Consider the following 17197-nt stretch of genomic DNA (forward strand, 5'->3'; position numbering starts at 1 on the left):
AGCTGCGCAAAGACAGCTTTTCACGCATGAAGAAAATTAATAATATTATTCAATTAACTCACATGCTTCTGATATCCAGTGATGAGAGCTGCGTGTGTTTTACAAACCCTATACGGTGATTTCACCCTATGACTGACGACTGGAGTCAGCCTGCAGCAGGAAAAACACAGGTGTAAGTAATAACGATGGCTCCTGAGTGTCCATTAAGCCGTGCCTGGAACTGGAGCACCTAAATGAAATGCAGTCGTTATTAATTTAAGGTATTAATTACGCCTGTGCTTTTTTCTTTTTTTTTTTTGCCGTAACATGTCAAAATTTCTACTGTAAAAGTTGTGAAGACCTTCTTGTTGCGACCGCTGGAGGCTTTTGTGTCACTACAGTATGTGTCAGCCACTTATTCAATTGTTCTTTATGTGTATTCTCATAGTACATTCTCTTAAGATTAGCTGTTGCTATTAGCTCACCAGCAAAGCTTGACCTTGACATTCACAAGCTAATTAGCCTTGCTCAGCTGGCCTAATTATTACCATAGTTGTAGTGAAGTGTTTTTGTTAGCAATGCTGAAGTTTTTCATATTACAGCCTTAACTTGCCTTTGAGTCTATTGGTGATATTTATATAAAGTCATGTAAAATGCAAGTATCTTTGTACTGGCTGTAACGGTCCATTTATGTTGCTGTGCATTGTTAAATCGTTTGCATTTTTATGGGGCACCAGCTGAAATCTTGTATTTATTTCTCATCCATTTGTAATGAAAAAAAAAAAGAAGAGGACTGCTGTAATTTGCATGGGTTCATTAAACAGCCCCTTGTAGTGGACACTGTCTCATCGAGATCTGAGCAGGCATACTGTAGCTGACTTGCATGCAAGTCAGCATCTGGCACAGTTCATACCCTCGACGTCACACTTAAAAACACAGAGCAACATGAGCGTTCATTTAAAGTTGTGTTTCTGGCATCCTGATGAATGTGGGTCACTCTTCTTTTAGCTCTGTTTTTAGTTTTAAGCAGCTCCTGAGGGAAATATCTGGCTCTTTAGCAGCTAAATGTTCACTTGTTCATAACATTTTGGGAAGTATGCTTATTTGCTTTTTTCCCAGACTTAGATAAGCAGCTTAGATAAGAAACCACAGTCATGTCTGTCAGGATGAAGCTGGTGCCAATAGGCAGTTAGGTTTGCTTATCATTAAGTCTAAAAGCAGGGGGAAACAACGAGCTTCACTCTCTCCAAAGTTAAAAAATATGCCTATCAACACCTCTACAGCTTTCTTTAATCCAAACTCAAACAGAAATCTACATACAGTATGTTTTGGACTCCAACTCCATACTCTGTGTTATTCTCTATTCTCTCTTGGAAATAAAGTGAATAAACTTCATCACTCCTATGACACCATGTGCAATCTAAATATGTTGTTTTCATCGCTGCAATTCATGGCTTCCTCGAGCGAAAATGGGGTGGTGTGGGTAAAATAATTAAAATGATCCACCAAGTTGGCAGCATCATCCCCTGCTGGACTGTTGAACTTGACCTGTCACGTCCCCTCAGAGGTGGAGCAGTAATTTTCCAGATCCAGCCTGCACAGTGGTACAGTGCTGACGCGCTGCTGGCAGCTGACTCCATTTGGAGGCAGCCTGTGAAAGTCAGCAGAGACGTTCCCCCTCTGATGCTGTTTCGTACGCTTGTAAAAGTCACATTGACCAACGGGAGCACTGCTGTCTCATGTGAGCTCAGGTACATGACAGCGCATGTGTGAGACAGAGAGAAAAACTGAGTGTGTGGCGGTGTGTGACAGTGTTTAAGAGTGTAAACTCAGCAGAGCTGTCCCACTCTATTTCCTCTGCTTCTCTTTTCACCCTATAATAATCAATAGCGGGCTCTGGGCTCAGTTGGCATGGCGACAATAGATAGATCAACATTACATTTCAGACGAGGCCTGTCGCCAGCCTGCGGGGGCTGCCACCTCAAACACACTTCATTCGCCTCTCTTGTTCTCTTTACTCACTCCTATCTTGTGTCATTAACTGTGCGTCCTGTCTACCACTTTGCTCCATTCAAAGCAGAGAGTCTGCTTTTTCCATCCGGCATGCATATCTCCACAGACGTCTCACTTTTCGCTGCGAAGCCGAGTTGTGAGGCATCAGTGTGACTGTGTGTAAATAAAATCCAGCCCGGTGTAGGTGCTGTGTTTGTGTTGTGAGGCTGCCTGCTTCATTTGTATGAATATTTCAGCTCCACAGTGGGCTGCACCTCTACGCGCTGTATGTAGATGAATTATGTAACAGAGAGGAGCATGGCTCGGAACAGCCATTTCCACTACATCAATCTCACAGCGGTTTCATCAGTTTGAGGTGTGCTTAGAGTGAAGGACTGAGAGGGTGAAGCTGGAGGGAGAGAGAGAGTGTGAATGTGTTAATGAGGTGTGTGTGTGTGTGTGTGTGTGTGTGTGTGTGTGTGTGTGCGCACGCGTTGGGGGGGTGTCATACCTTTATCTTACTGCTTTTCATAGATATCTCCCTGTTCAATGATTATCATCATTATCACTGAAAGTGGGAGAAACTCTTTTTCTTCCTTAACACACACAGACACAGACACAGACACAGACACACACACACACACACACACACACACACACACACACACACACACACACAAACACACATCCTTTCAGGTTTTCATCACTTTTGGGGACACTACATAGACTTACATTCATTTCCTGGAGACTTACCCTAACCATAAACATAACCACTGCTTGCTGAACCCTAACCTAAACCTAACCTTAATCCAAGTCTTGACCCTAAGATTTAATGATTTACATTATGGCAACCTGCATTTTGTCCCCACATGGCAAGTCCCCACAATGTCACTGTGTAAACAGATTTATGTCCCACACAACGTAATACATGGCCGTACACACACACACACACACACACACACACACACACACACACACACACACACACACACACACACACACACACACACACGCACACACACATATGCACACGTGCACTCGTTCATGACAGAAAACACCAGCATCCAAATGCCATCTTGAAGTTTTTTATTTGACAGCAGCAACATTTGCATCAGGTCGCTAGAGAAAGCAGTTTTATCTTGTGGGTTACATTCTGACCAGAGACCTGGATACAGTCTTTATGATCCACCTGAACATACAATATACAGTATTATTGACTCCAATAAAGACAAGCGTTTGGAAGACAAGCCAACAAGAGAGGACTAACAAGGAAAGAAAAGGCTAAATTAGGAGGTGTGCTCGCACAGGAAAGTAGCAGGCGTGGTAGTACATCTTAAAATTAATTAAGTGTATGTAAATCACAAGTTTCCCTGTTTATTGTGTATGGAGCGACTTTTACTCTTCAGTGATGCTTCATTCAGAATGGAATTCCCCTTTAAGATTTCCATTAGCATCTTGATCTTGAGCCTGATGTTCTGAGAGGTGGAATGCTGACCTCGGATTCCCAGCTCTAATTAATGAGACGATCAAGGGAACCTGGCAGGAGGTTACAGATCAGCGCACAGAAGATTGAAAACTTCAGGCCCAGCTTTCATTATTATAGTCCTCACTAATATTACAGTGTTGTGGTCTCTTGGCGTACGAGCAAAACTGATCCAAACGCAATCCACTGCAGAAAAGCCTTCATATCTCACAACTGATTCACCTGATTAGTCTTTGACTCTTGGGGTTTCTTTCAGATTATATTGTGCTTTTATAGTGATTCATTAGTTTGATACATATATAAATCCACAGATCTACAACATCACCAAAACTAGGAATTCTCCACGGTTGTGAAACAGATTCAGTTCAAACCTTATTTCCTTTTTCAAAGCAGATCCAACAATTTTGTCATATTTTTTTCATCAATAAATATATGTAGTTATAATTACTGTAGCTAAAATAGGTTAATTGGAGATATTTAAAATATAAGTGATTTGTCTACTTCAAAAATAAATGACTGATTGGATCACAGTGGAATGTTAATTTACACACTTTGATTTATAGCTAAAATAAGTCTTTTTTTGTACAACGTTAATAACTTACAGTAACTTCCAGGTTAATCGCAAGAATTATTCCACATTCTCTCTGGTTAGGAACCATTACTCAATGGATTAACTCCCAGCTAGAGGAGTACTGAGCTGTTCTCTCTCACCCTGCACCAACATGTCAGTGCTAACGCATAAGTGCACAGTGTCTGAATACACCTTAAACTCGTGGATGATGCATTCATAGGTAGTAGTTGTATACATAGCTCTCACTAAAGGCACCTGACATACAGCAGTATTCATGTAACCAAGGTAAGTATAACTGATGGACAGGTTTTCAGTGGAAAAAAAAATATAATACTGAAAACTGAAAAAAAAAAAAAATAATAATAGACATTAAGTAATTCTCTGTCAACAACAACAGGATGCTACTCAGTGACCACAACTACTAACCATGACACAGTTATTCCAGTGCATCTTAAGGTGTCATGAGTCCATCATTAGTAGTCAGCACCATAAAGTGACCATAAAATTGTCTTAATGCTTGGATTGCTTAGATGCACTCAAATTGACAAGTTCAGCTATCCGAGAGATCCCAGTCTTTTCGAATGCTGCCGAGCCAAACCTGACAGGTAGTAAAGGGAAAATGTAACAACGTCAAAGCACTAATGCAGGACAGAAATACACACCAGTGGGGGTTGTGCAATAGCCACCACTGTATTCCTGTTACATTTATTGATCCATGATCTGGGATATGCGAGAACGTGGCCATTTTAAATAAGGGAGTAGTACGCTGCAGTCATAAGCCATGATCTTTCCATACCATAAAACTAAAACAAAAGTAAATATGTCACCCACAGACTTTAGAGACACCCATGGGTTGTCATTCAAGGGTCTTGTAACACTCTACTAATGATCATTACTTGATCAAGAGGAATAAACAGTGCTATGCCAAAAAGTGTTAAAATCAAAGCAAATGCAGCCAATCTTTGTCTTCTATTAAACTTTTAGATTAATGGCTAACTGGCTAGTTGTTGCTCTTTATTTATAGATACTATTGCACCTTAGCAAGCTGTCAGAAATAATGTATGGACTATAAGGACTGGATCCATGGTGGCATTTCCTGGTGAATGTCTTGCTGTAATAGCACTGAGTAGCAAACTAAGACACATACATTCATCAAGTGCCATCCACATTTCCAGCTCTTTGTGTCTTTAAGTGGCTCTCTACCACACACACCTCACTCATACCCCCAGGTAAATGACCAAATGACAACTGAAGCACACCAATATGACCAGCCCACCACCTGCACACACATTTTTGGTCAGCAGATTTCAGACGAAGGTGCTAGATCTTGGTGATGAGGTGGCTGACGAGCTTTTGGAGGTCCTGGGTTCGGTGCTGGGTGGTCCTCAGCACCTCCTCGTGGTTTGCCTTCTCATTGCTGTCATAATCTGTCACAACCTTGTTGGTGATGAGGGACAGACCCAGGACACGCAAGCCGCAGTGACGAGCCACCACCACCTCTGGCACTGTGCTCATACCTATGGGGGGAAGAAGTCTGTTTCAGGTGCAATGACATGACAAATATTTCACACATTAAAGAGACAATCCTGGAATTTAGTATTGCACATTCTCAAAATTGGGAGACTTGAAGAGATAGATTTAAAAAATAATGGTCAAAATTGATGGAGCAGAGGCCAACATATCCAGATTTTTAGTATATAGTTCAACAACGGCTCTAAAAATACAGGATCCTACATTTCCCATAATGCAATTTAACTTTCCTCTGTCTGATGATTTCCGACATCTTTAAATTCCAAACTCAAACTGTAACACAAGCTCACAGAGATAAATGTGTAGTACTCAAGCCCAAAACAAAACTAGCCCTGATGCAGTGTTAATTAACAAAAACTATGGGGAAATACGTAAATAATGCTTTTTCCACGACTGAGAAGAGACGACAAGGAGACGGCACAGACGTAATTGAATTCTAACTGTGAATATATTAACATGTGATATTGTTAACAACAAAAAGCAACATAGTTTGTTTGTCCATATCTGAACTACACCAGCAGCCCAAACACTCAGCACATTCAGAACTTGGTGAGTGCATGTGTGTGGGAAAGACAGAGTGTGTGTGTCAGCAAATGCATATGGCGGTTATATACTGGAGTATATACTGTCTGTGTGTGTGTGTGTGTGTGTGTGTGTGTGTGTGTGTGTGTGTGTGTGTGTGTGTGTGTGTGTGTGTGTGCGTGTGTGTGTGTGTGTGTGAGCATGTGGTTATATGTGTGGGACGCTGACGTGAAACTATCATGAGGCAAGAATGGGAAACGCTGACGTTTCAGCCAGATTTTCTTTAAAGCAGCTTCAGTCTAAAACGAATGAGCTAACTAGCTGAAAGCCGAACACCTTACAATCATAAACACCCGCCTAGTATGAACCAAACACCTGAGCAGCTCACTCACTAACTGATGTATATGGTGACATAAAAATGCTGCGTTGATTTGGCCTTCACGTTTCAAAAATATCTGATAAGATCTCCTGGCCACTTTGCCTGCGCAGCCGCTAACTTCAGCACACATTCACTGTCAAGTCACGTAAGGTACTTCAACATCACATCACGAGATTATAACACCTGAGCAATATCAGTCAAGCTTTATCCTGCAGTGCCTGACTAATCTCCTGAAACTGCTCTTGTTATTGAGGATGAATCTCGCTGAATGGCTGAATACTGAACCTAAAATGATCCGTGGATTTAGCCTACAGCCTATTTGTTTACATTCTGGCAAATCTGCACCATTCTTGGCTACTAGTAGTTCTTATTCCAGGTGGAATACTACTGCAAAATCCAAATGCTGTTTGCATCTATTCAGAGTGCATTATTTTTTTATCCAAATAATGCATTAATATTGACTTCCATAGTAAACATTTCCTGTTGTAGATGTACTGTAGAGATGCTTTCCCACATCAATATCGCTTTAAGTGAGCATGAGGGAGCTGTACTAACCCACAGCGTCAGCCCCCAACATCTGCAGGACTCTGCACTCTGCAACGGTCTCATATGTCGGTCCTGCCAGCATGCAGTAAACCCCTTCCTGCAGGAAGCTGTCGCAGCCCTGCTCCTTTGCTGCTTCCTTGGCCAGAACCCTCAAGTCACGATCATATGCATCTGACATGCAAGGGAAACGCACTCCAAACCTGGAGAGACGATAAATGAAAGGAAATTGTCTGGAAGACACAGAAGTTACACTTTCACTGTCCCGCCTTGGTGTTTGTGCTGTACCTGTCATCATTGTGCCCACAGAGCGGGTTCTGCCCTGCAAAGCCTGGCATGTTGATGTGATCCTTAATGAGCATGACATCTCCCACGTCGTACTGGCCATTGACTCCCCCCGCTGCGTTTGTCACAATCAGAGTTTCCACACCCAGCAGGAAAAAAACTCGCACAGGGTAGGTCACCTGGAGTATGTCAGTGACAAACATTCTGTTATTCAGAGACAGATACTGTCTATTGCTTTGATTCATAGCAAGTTATTACAAATAGGAGTCACAAGATTGGGGTCACCTGGAAACAACAGAGGAGAAAACATCACAGGAGAAGCCGGAATATTTAAAAGGGACAGCTTCTGCATACACTGATAGAGACTGACTCTAGGATTTCTATTACTGTAGTCTTTACTGAAGAAACAGGCAGTCATACAGAGGACGTCAATCCTACAAGGCAAACAAATCCAGGCAGGGAGGAGGAAAAAATTCAAGAGCCAATACACAAAGCTAAGTCAAAAAACATCAGAACAAACACTAGAAAGAATGCTGGTAAGCGATGACTGCACAAGGATCAACAAGGACATCTGGCTGAGGAACGGGAAATCAGGGGAGTACACTGTATATACAGGGCTGGATGATGGCAAAAACCAAGGGCTGGTGAGTAGTCAGGAGCAGGTGTGGATAATATAGGAGATGGGAAATACACAAGGGCAGGAATTGAAACAACAAGAATTCCAAAATAAAACAGGAAATGCAATATGCTCAGATGAGCAGGATTTTGTTCTGTGCTAACCTTTGTAGGACAGCTGATGGCCTGTAAATGACTGTCGTTACTTCTCACTGCAGTCACATTTCTCTACAGCTTGAACTGCCTGTGACAGCGTTTTGCTAGTTAGTGCAGAAATGTTTTCAGGTGCCCTGGTTTCTTGTCATTTTGGAACACTGGCCTGTTTCTGAGTTTTGTATATAATGGTGGAATGTGTTTTAAGTTGATTTGTGACTTGTTTGGGATGAAATGAAAGCATATGTAACATCAGGACTGACTGTGGTTAAACTGGAGGGACCTGTTAATGATGAGTTGACTTTACTGAATTATTAGCCAAAAGGCTCTTGGGTGTGCCTGTTAAGCTAGTTTTCAATCGTTAATGATTGTTCAGTAATATCACATATAAACTGACAGAACTTACAAGAGTAGTTCCGTTTGAAGGTAAACAGCCACACTAGCGGTGCAGTGAGGTGGTGGCTTAACCCTTTAGCTAGAACCCAGATTACCAACAAAGCTGGGACGTCGTGTAGGACATAAATAAAAACAGAATGCAATCACATTTGCAAACAAACTGTGTTGACCAGCAACAGTTTTCCAAAGTGTTCCTGAGTCCATGTAGTAATAGCCTTTATCCAATCATGTGTGGTGAACCTCTTTCCATCCTCGCTTGTGAACGACTGAGCCTTTCCAGGATGACCCTTTCATACCCAATCATGATACTATAATACCTGTTACCAATCAACCTGTTTACCTGTGGAATGTTCCAAACAGGTGTTTTTGGAGCATTCCACATCTGAATGGGAAAGTTGTGGGGTTGGGTTGGGTTGTAAATGCCAACATCAGCATGTTAAGATGCTCACAATGACAATGTTAACATGTAAATGTTTAGTCTTTAGGATAGCGCTAATTAGTGCATATTAGCATCCTAGCATTAGATCATTAGGACTAATCACAAAATGCAGCTAAGACTGTTGGTTTTAGCATTAGCTTTTCTTTCAGGTATTTGTCCATAATTTGCATTGGACAAATTAAAAAAGTTAGTTGTGGGCTGACCATCAGACATGTCATTGCTATCCACAGAGCCACACCTCTACTGTAAGCAATAAAAACTTATTCTCATCTCATCTGACCTTTAGAATACACAGAGACATTTCACAGAACATCACTGTCTGAAGGCCTAACTGGATACGGGAGGGTCATAATGCATCTGGCTTTCCATTGTTGTATGTGTAAACTGATTCAGTGGGGTTATAGGGATAGAAAGATGGTACATCACAGCTGGCAATTAAATAAATAAAACCAAGATACAATGTCTCCACGGGTCAAAGGCCGGTTCCATATCAACATTATGACACACTGAGTGATTCACTAGTGTCATGGGGATTCTGCAGCTGATCATTCAACAGACATGGTAAATTGTTAGCCAGAGTTATGAGCTGTAATGTGGACTGTCATATTCTCGTGAGAAAGAGACTAAAGACAACAAGTTTGCCAAAGCTGATATTGCAAAATTACAAAATCATGAATAAGGATGACATAAAAGCTAATTCAATATACCTTTATACCTTTATTAGTCCCACAAGGTGTCTCTGAGAGGGTTTTCTCTGAAATTGTGTACTGTATGAAAGAAAGTCTAGTTTTTATTTAAAGTTTTAAATTTTCCAAAAGAAAACTAATGATTCTTACAGGCAGTATGATCTAAGTACTAGTTATGAATACTGTATCTACTAATTATCACTAAGCCAAAGTTCAGAATTGAATGAATTTCATGTCTTGTAAAGAGCCTCCCTACGTGACAGGAATAACAAAGGAAGTGTTAAAGATTAGGCCTACACCTACAGAAGCTGTGAATGTTTTTCTCAAAGTCAGACAAAGTCAGAGTTTAAACTGCCAGCTTAAGTTCAGTTATCCTGTAAAGTATATCATTTGCATCAGCAGGGTTTCAAAATGCAGAAGCATGTTGGCTTGTGACAGAAATTGAGACAGAAAGCTGAAGCTGATGGGAATGTCATGTGTGTCAAGTGTGAAACTAATGACATTCCCATCAGCCTCAGATGACTGTTGTTCAGTGCTAATTATCAATGTTAGCATGCTAACATGCTAATCAAAGATGGTGAAACTGAAACATCAGCATTTTATCATTTTCACTGTGAGCATACACTCATGTTGACCTTAGCATCAAGCTACATAAGCACAGCTTCATGCAACCATCAGTAGAAGACTGACTTCTTGGTTTTGAACTTATTGGGGTTTTTTTTTTTATTAAATACATTATTATTATATACATTATTTTTAGGTGGCATGGTGTAACAGTGGCAAGACTGTCGCCTCACAGCTAGAAGGTCCCGAGTTCGATTCCCACCTGGGGTGCTGTGGGCACTCCATAAAAATGAAACCCCCCTCTAAAAAACATGCATGAAGATCACCACCTGACCAAAGGTGATGAAAAGGAAACTGGGTCCCTGGGCACCGGTCAGCTGGCAGCCCACCGTTCCTGGTCTGCCGCAGAGGAAGGACTTACCAGGATGGGTCAAAAGCGGAGGAAGAATTTCACTGATGCACAGCGTGTGTGTAGCATGTTGTGTGTGACAAAGGGCTTTCTTTCTTTCTTTCTTTCTTTCTTTCTTTCTTTCTTTCTTTCTTTCTTTCTTTCTTTCTTTCTTTCTTTCTTTCTATAAAACTAGCTAATTCTAAAAGGTGTTTACAGCTCACCATTAGCGATAACGCTGTGGTAGCCTTACTGCTAAAAATGGTCCACCAGCAGTATTTCATACGCCTCAGGTACTGCAGCTTACCGTGTGTATGTTGTAGCCCTCGTAGAAGTGAAATCTCCCCTGCATGCAGACACATTCGCAGCCCCGCAGCCTCCCGAACACCAGCTGGCCAGCATGGCCTTGCACTGCAGCACACATACAACATGAGCAGCTGCGAGCATGCTGATGTCCACTTTCAAAATATTTAGAGTAAGTTTTACATAAAAAGCAGTGTGTCAAAGAAATTTACCGGTGCTGATGGGAAAATGTGGAATATCCTTATACGGGAACACAGTTTTGTCATCCAGCAGATCAGCCAGACTGCCAAGGCCTGATCCACAGATGATGGCCACTTTAGGACGCTGCTCTGTGTGGGCAAGCAGCCAGTCTGCTGTCTCCTTATATTCTTCAAAACTGTATCTGCAAACAATGGAAAAATATTGAGCAATATCAAATATCATTAACCGTAGCTCTGATAGTGATAAATCAGTTGCATATCTCTATGATAATTATCAGCATAACCATCATCATCATTATCACCAGGGAATAAACACTATAAATAGCAATCAACATCAGTCTCATGTTTAGCATGAAGAGTCATCACTGTTTGAGGAGAGCAAGCAGGAATATTAATTAAGTCACAGTTATTGTGAAGGAAACTTACAGCACTGTCTCTTTTCTTTAAGACAGACACTGTGAATCAACATATAGATCACACAGGAGTGGAGGGAAACAGTACAGTACAGAATATGTATGGAAATAAATATGCAATACATTAAATGGAAGTAAAACTAAAAAAGGAACACAAAATAATATACTGCATTGATAAAACCCAGGGAAGGCTGCAAACAAAATGCACAGACAGATTCTGCAGTAGAACAAGTTCAGCTTGTTTCCTTTTTCAAACTCAACGCATGAAAATTCAGTTAAGTTCACCTCAGGCTTTGGCACTATTTCAATGGGTAGATAAAGAGATAAGTCTACATAAGGTTCAACAAATCCAGTCTTGTATAGCATTTAACCACAGGATGTCTTTGTCTGGATGGAAACCCAACTTTCTGAAAGTCACGCCAAGCTGCAGAGCAATGTCAGTATAATATTGTTCAATATTCTGCCATGTTAAATACTATGAACAATGTGTGGAAATGAACAATGTGCAAAAAAAAGGATAAATAATACATTGTGCGACAGACTTGTGGGTTTCTACCTCTTTGTGTACCAGCCCAACTATTGCTCAGGGATGCCAAGTTGATTGGAAATGCCTCGAGGTACAACATTATACAGAGTCTGAAAGAGTCTGTAATTCAGGTTGTAAATCTGATTGTAAAACCATAACCTTGTCAATGTTCCCCCTATGTGTCAAGCTTTGTTATTAGAACACAATGCCACCTCAGGCTGCAGCCTTGAGCAGACCAATGTGCAGCAGGACGGAGCCTGACCAGTCTGAGGCTCATTTTAGAGCTGCATATAAGATGACATCTACATCACACTAGCCTGGGGTCTTTAATCTTCCCACATTTCCCCCTTGTTTATCGAATTCAAGCTCGAAAAGGACCTGGGATCTTTCATTACAGTAGGTATTTCCAATTTGTCAAAAATCTGAAGGAGAATTATCACAACACCTTACAAGTAATCCATGTATTGGGTGCAGACACAATTTGTTGTATGACTGTCATTCCAGGCCTGTCAGTTGCAGAAGCTGCCCTTCACATAATTCTTCAGGTGGTAATGACAGCGTTACACACAAACACACAACTACACACACTCAGGCAGACATACAGGTGGCTGCTGTAACTTCTGTTGTTCTGTTGGCGTGTAATTCATAAACAGTGTTTCAGGATTGGTGTCAGCAGGCAGTGGGGGATGAATGATGCAATTCAGGTAATTTAACCTGACCACTGAGGATCTTCTTTTTTAATCAGTGATTCATAAACCCAAGAAACTGAAGCGTGGAGACATCAGCAGTGGAGAACAATGTGTAATCCAGCCATAAAAACAACATCTCTTATCAAAAACATGATGACATTCCATGTGTCTGTTGTTGTGTTGTCATGTTTTATATGAGTATCAGTGACTTGATATCTTGATAAGCAAGGCGGATGGCAAAGGGGAAAACTAAATGTTTGGTCTAAATCTTCAGGGCATTCAATCGATCGCAACTGGACTTTGTCAGTTTGTCTTGGAAGACGTTTCGCCTCTCATCCGAGCAGGCAATTCTAATGGTTGACTAGACTGCCCAAACTAACAGCTAACAATGATTGCTGAGGGTGGCTTCAATAGAATCTTAGCCCCACATGTGACGTTTCACCTCTACAAGATTTAGCCTACAGTACCATCTTTTTATTTCTGCATTAATGACAGCTGGTCACAGGACTAGTTCTCCTGATGTTTATTAACTGTTCAAGCTGCACCAAACTGACACCAAGCTAACTTTTTAGCGAGAGCTTCTATTTTGTCCACAATTGTGTTGCCGCATTAACCGTAAATTACTGAAGCGAAGTACAATTCTTCAATAGATAAGTCATAGAACGTAATGCAATCAATCAAACTAATCCTCGAGATGCTTTCCAAGGGTCATTCAGGGATTTTGTTCTTGTACTGAAAACCATTTGATTCAGTTTGAGCAAGAATGAAACATTTTTTTCACGGGAATGAAATAATTGTAAAATACTAAAATTCATTCTGTGCACATACCACAACCCTAAAACTGTCATACCTTCCAAGCAACAGGCATCAGGACAATTATATAATTACATTATGATTGTGACCATTTGAACTTGTATTTCTAAAGTTTTTCAGTCCTTATTAATTTAATTATTCATTTGTGGATTTTTAAAAAGAGTTGATATGTCTTTATTTATTGACTACACTCGTTTTCTTTGCTTTAACAGAAGGAGTTAACTAATGCCTCTGAAAGCAAAGTATGTGTTATGTGAGAGATTCAAATCAGTGCAGGGAGTGAGCTCGTGGGCTCTCCCCTGTGTGGCTCTCGCGGAGCGGCCAGCTGCGCGCGGAGCTGTCCGTGGTGCTGTGCGCAGGGAGCGGAGCGGGACGGCCTCCAAGCTGCTCGTCATCCACCAAACGAGTCTGATCAGCCCGGGCTGTTGCTAAGCTCCGAGGCTCTCGGACAACTAGAAACACAAGACCTGCCTGTTAAGTGGGCAGGCAAAGGCATTGTTAAAAGGAAGTCGACGTGTTTATGTAAAGAGGAAGCAGACTTTATTGCTGCGACATATATAATGCTGCCACCTGTTACATACGTGATTACGTCAGAGGTGTCATCGTGGGAGAAAAGCCCCCGTAAGCTGCTGATAAAATAAAGCGTTCACGTTACTGTTGCCTTGGCTTCTCTAAACGATTCAAATGCCAGAGTCTCCACCGGGCTCTGTCTTGCAAAATTCGCTGATGACACGGGCGTTATGCTTTGAATACCACTGGATAGCCCTTAATATCATTAGGCTATAGGGTAGCCTTGACAACTCATGTCGACGCGTCCACCAGCATCCAGCGGTCTTACCTGCACTGAGTGGAAGGGGAGGACGCTGTGTCCATGTCTGATGATGAGCAGGAGCAAGCTACTAATAACACGTTGTTTGTGTCGTTTTTGACAAACGCTTCCCGTGCTGAGTTCACGGTCGTGGATCGGCTGATTGGGATTCTGCTTCGACTGACTGGCGGGGGTCATGCTGCGCTCTGACGTCACGGCGTATAAGCGCGAATGGGCGTGGCTTACGCGAACCGCCGGTCCCTTTGAACTAGACTAAATCCAATTTTCTACCAGGCTGGGCAGCTCACTGATCCGTTCACTAAGAGAGACAGGGCTGGGAACAGAGGAGAAACAATGAGAGGGCAACAGGGGGGAAGAGAATCAGAAAGATGAGGAAAATGATAAGATCAGCAACAACTTTCTAATACACATTAAAAAATATAAAGCAAAATGATCTGATGCTGCAAGTCACTGAGTTTGGTGAAACACCTCAAATCCAGGAATTTCTGCATGATATGTGCCCTAACTGAAACATGTTGTACAAACAGTTTATCTCCCTCTCTCTCACACACAGATGCACACACACACACACACATACACACACACAGGGGCAGCACAACAATTCAAAGAGCTGACTCATGAGTTAGGAGAGAAAGAAAGTGATAGCACAAAAACAATACCAACATCAAACAGCTGTAGCTAAATTCGACCATAAACCTAGAAGTCCAGTCAACTGTAAACCAACATTTTAAAATGACCCATAATCAAATAAATTCTTAAAATATCTAATATAACAAGATATGTAGTGTATACTGTAGCAAAACTATAATTCCACTTTAACTATCTGATGAACAGACTTAATGATCTGAATCATTGAAGTAGATGAGTATATCACAGGTCATGTCCTCATTGCTTTTTCTTGGGATTTAGAGATTTTAACACAGTTGGGGAGTTTACATTCTACCATGCATTCTACCATGGGTATTTTACTGTATAAAGCTAATGCCAGTATTTTTATTTTTATAAATCTGACTTGTTTTAAGTCAACAAAAGAATTGAATACAGAATAAAGAATTGTGTTCCTTACAATGTGTAGAAGGCTTTGAAAGAGCATTTTGACCTGAATGTGAGCAGTGATACCAGATCGTTTAAATTTCACTGCTATTTCAGTGCTTCACACTCAGCTGTGGGACAGAATCTATAAAATATAACTGATAATACACTGCAAGAAAAAGACATTCTCAAATGGGGGCTTATGGGAAAAGCAGTGGTGTGTCTACTTGCGGGTAAAAAGAAAAAGGTAAGTAACCTATGTAAGATATCAGTCCGTGTTTGTCATGAACACAGTCAGTCAAGAGGGATAGATAAGTGGATTTGTAAAGTTGTGGATTAAATTAGAAATTCCTGCCCTGTCATCATGCTCACTGGGTTTTCAAATCCCTTGTAGTTCCCCTTGTCCTTATCTTGACCCTCTTGAACACTCTCTCTCTCTCTCTCTCTCTCTCTCTCTCTCTCTCTCTCACACACACACACACACACACACACACACACACACACACACACAGAGAGAGAGAGAGAGAGAGAGAGAGAGAGAGAGAGAGAGAGAGAGAGAGAGAGAGAGAGAGAGAGAGAGAGAGTCAAAATGGACATCAGATGTTGACATATTGACATACAAGATGGGACATATCAAATATCAGAACTACTTTTGTTTATCATTTCTACTTTGGGGCTGCTATATTATTCCTTCACCTGCATCCATGGATTGTCCAGAGGTGTTAAATTAGCATGTTGGATTTTTCACAAATTAAACAAATTAAATTTGAACAAGTACTACAATACTTATAGAAATAAAGTTAAAAATTAAGATTCACAGAAATACAGCTGTTTCCGTTTGATGGTACTTTATACATTTACTCACATTAGGGAGGAAAGTATTGTCATCATCCCATAAAATATGATGCTGCAGTAGCAGTAGGCAATAGAAAATAGGTATCAATAGCTCAGCTTGTAATGGAGTAACGTTAGGGCTTTACATTGTGGTATTCCTACTTGTACACCAGTAAAGTATCTGCTTCACCAGTGTTTAAATCTTAGTTTTAGCCTGACTGATGTGTAAAACTAGCTGTTGAGAATCAGGTCAGTTGGACCTCATGTTTCAGAGTCGCTTGTGTCCAACGTAGAAACGGCATCACCTACATATCCTTCCTCTCAACATTTAAAGATTTTGCAGCCATCTTTTTAACTGTAGGAGCCCTTAGCCAATCAGAAAGCAGCGTACTGGTAGGTCGGTCAATGCGTTGCCACGGCAACACACCACAACGAAATGGACTCGGTCGCTTGTCGCTGAATTTTGAAGAGCTTCAGAGTTACTCCATGCGCCGTTTATTCACCTACAGAGTGGTAATACTTGTGTTTTTTTCTCCTTGTCAGTGAAATAAGACAACATGCTCAGCTTCCCATGAAGTTTACTCCAACGTTTAGTGACGGAGGACAAGTTTTTAGCCAAGGAAAGCAGATTCTACAGCTTCACGTCGATTGGTGAATGCGAATTATTTTCTAGTGAGAGCCAGCTAATAATAATGTTTAAGCGTAATTCTAAGTAATAAATTACACGTATTTTCACCACTTTAAAGTAGTTTTAGAATAAATTTCCTCCAAAAGAAGCGACAGGGATTGGAGTACTTGCACTACCTAACCGCTATCCGTTATTTGTTAAAAACGTTAACGCTAGTCTACCAAGTTACAATTATCCTACATGTTAGCATCACATTAAAGCCAATTAGTTAGCTAGTTAGCGCAATATGGGCACTGATTTAGCTTTGTGCATTACTAAATGACCCCCTCTTCTCTTCCATGTCCTCTCTCTCTCTTTTTTTTTTTTTTTTTTTTTTTGGCAGGTTTCCTTCAAAACACATCCAAA

General features: G+C 41.1%; 1 protein-coding gene across 3 annotated transcripts; it reads right to left on the reverse strand.

The window, feature by feature from the left end:
- Positions 1 to 3041: 3041 nt before the first annotated feature.
- pnp6 (purine nucleoside phosphorylase 6) lies at positions 3042 to 14484 on the reverse strand. Of its 3 annotated transcripts, none has more exons than XM_070972936.1 (6): positions 14308 to 14484; positions 11041 to 11210; positions 10833 to 10936; positions 7288 to 7463; positions 7012 to 7202; positions 3042 to 5542 (listed from the first exon to the last, which is right to left on the reverse strand). In XM_070972936.1, the coding sequence occupies exons 1-6, from the start codon at positions 14340 to 14342 to the stop codon at positions 5346 to 5348; spliced, it is 873 nt and encodes a 290-aa protein (XP_070829037.1). In that variant the 5' UTR covers positions 14343 to 14484; the 3' UTR covers positions 3042 to 5345. The 3 variants fall into 3 exon arrangements, with proteins under 3 accessions (XP_070829037.1, XP_070829039.1, XP_070829036.1); XM_070972938.1 differs by having other exon boundaries at positions 3048 to 5542; positions 11041 to 11204; positions 14308 to 14435; XM_070972935.1 differs by lacking the exon at positions 14308 to 14484 and having other exon boundaries at positions 3048 to 5542; positions 11041 to 11533.
- Positions 14485 to 17197: the final 2713 nt, after the last annotated feature.

The sequence above is a fragment of the Chaetodon trifascialis genome, chromosome 10, assembly GCF_039877785.1.
Source record: "Chaetodon trifascialis isolate fChaTrf1 chromosome 10, fChaTrf1.hap1, whole genome shotgun sequence".
Classification (NCBI taxonomy): Eukaryota; Metazoa; Chordata; class Actinopteri; order Chaetodontiformes; family Chaetodontidae; genus Chaetodon; species Chaetodon trifascialis.

What these genes read in the sequence shown, in the direction of transcription:
- pnp6 (XM_070972935.1), bottom strand. Translation starts at nt 11,251, where the DNA reads ATGATATTTGATATTGCTCAATATTTTTCCATTGTTTGCAGATACAGT. An exon ending in AGGGCTACAACATACACACG is followed by an intron (nt 7,464 to 10,832) that starts GTAAGCTGCAGT and finishes GACATACTCCAG; the next exon opens with GTGACCTACCCTGTGCGAGT. An exon ending in GTTGGGGGCTGACGCTGTGG is followed by an intron (nt 5,543 to 7,011) that starts GTTAGTACAGCT and finishes TTCCCCCCATAG; the next exon opens with GTATGAGCACAGTGCCAGAG.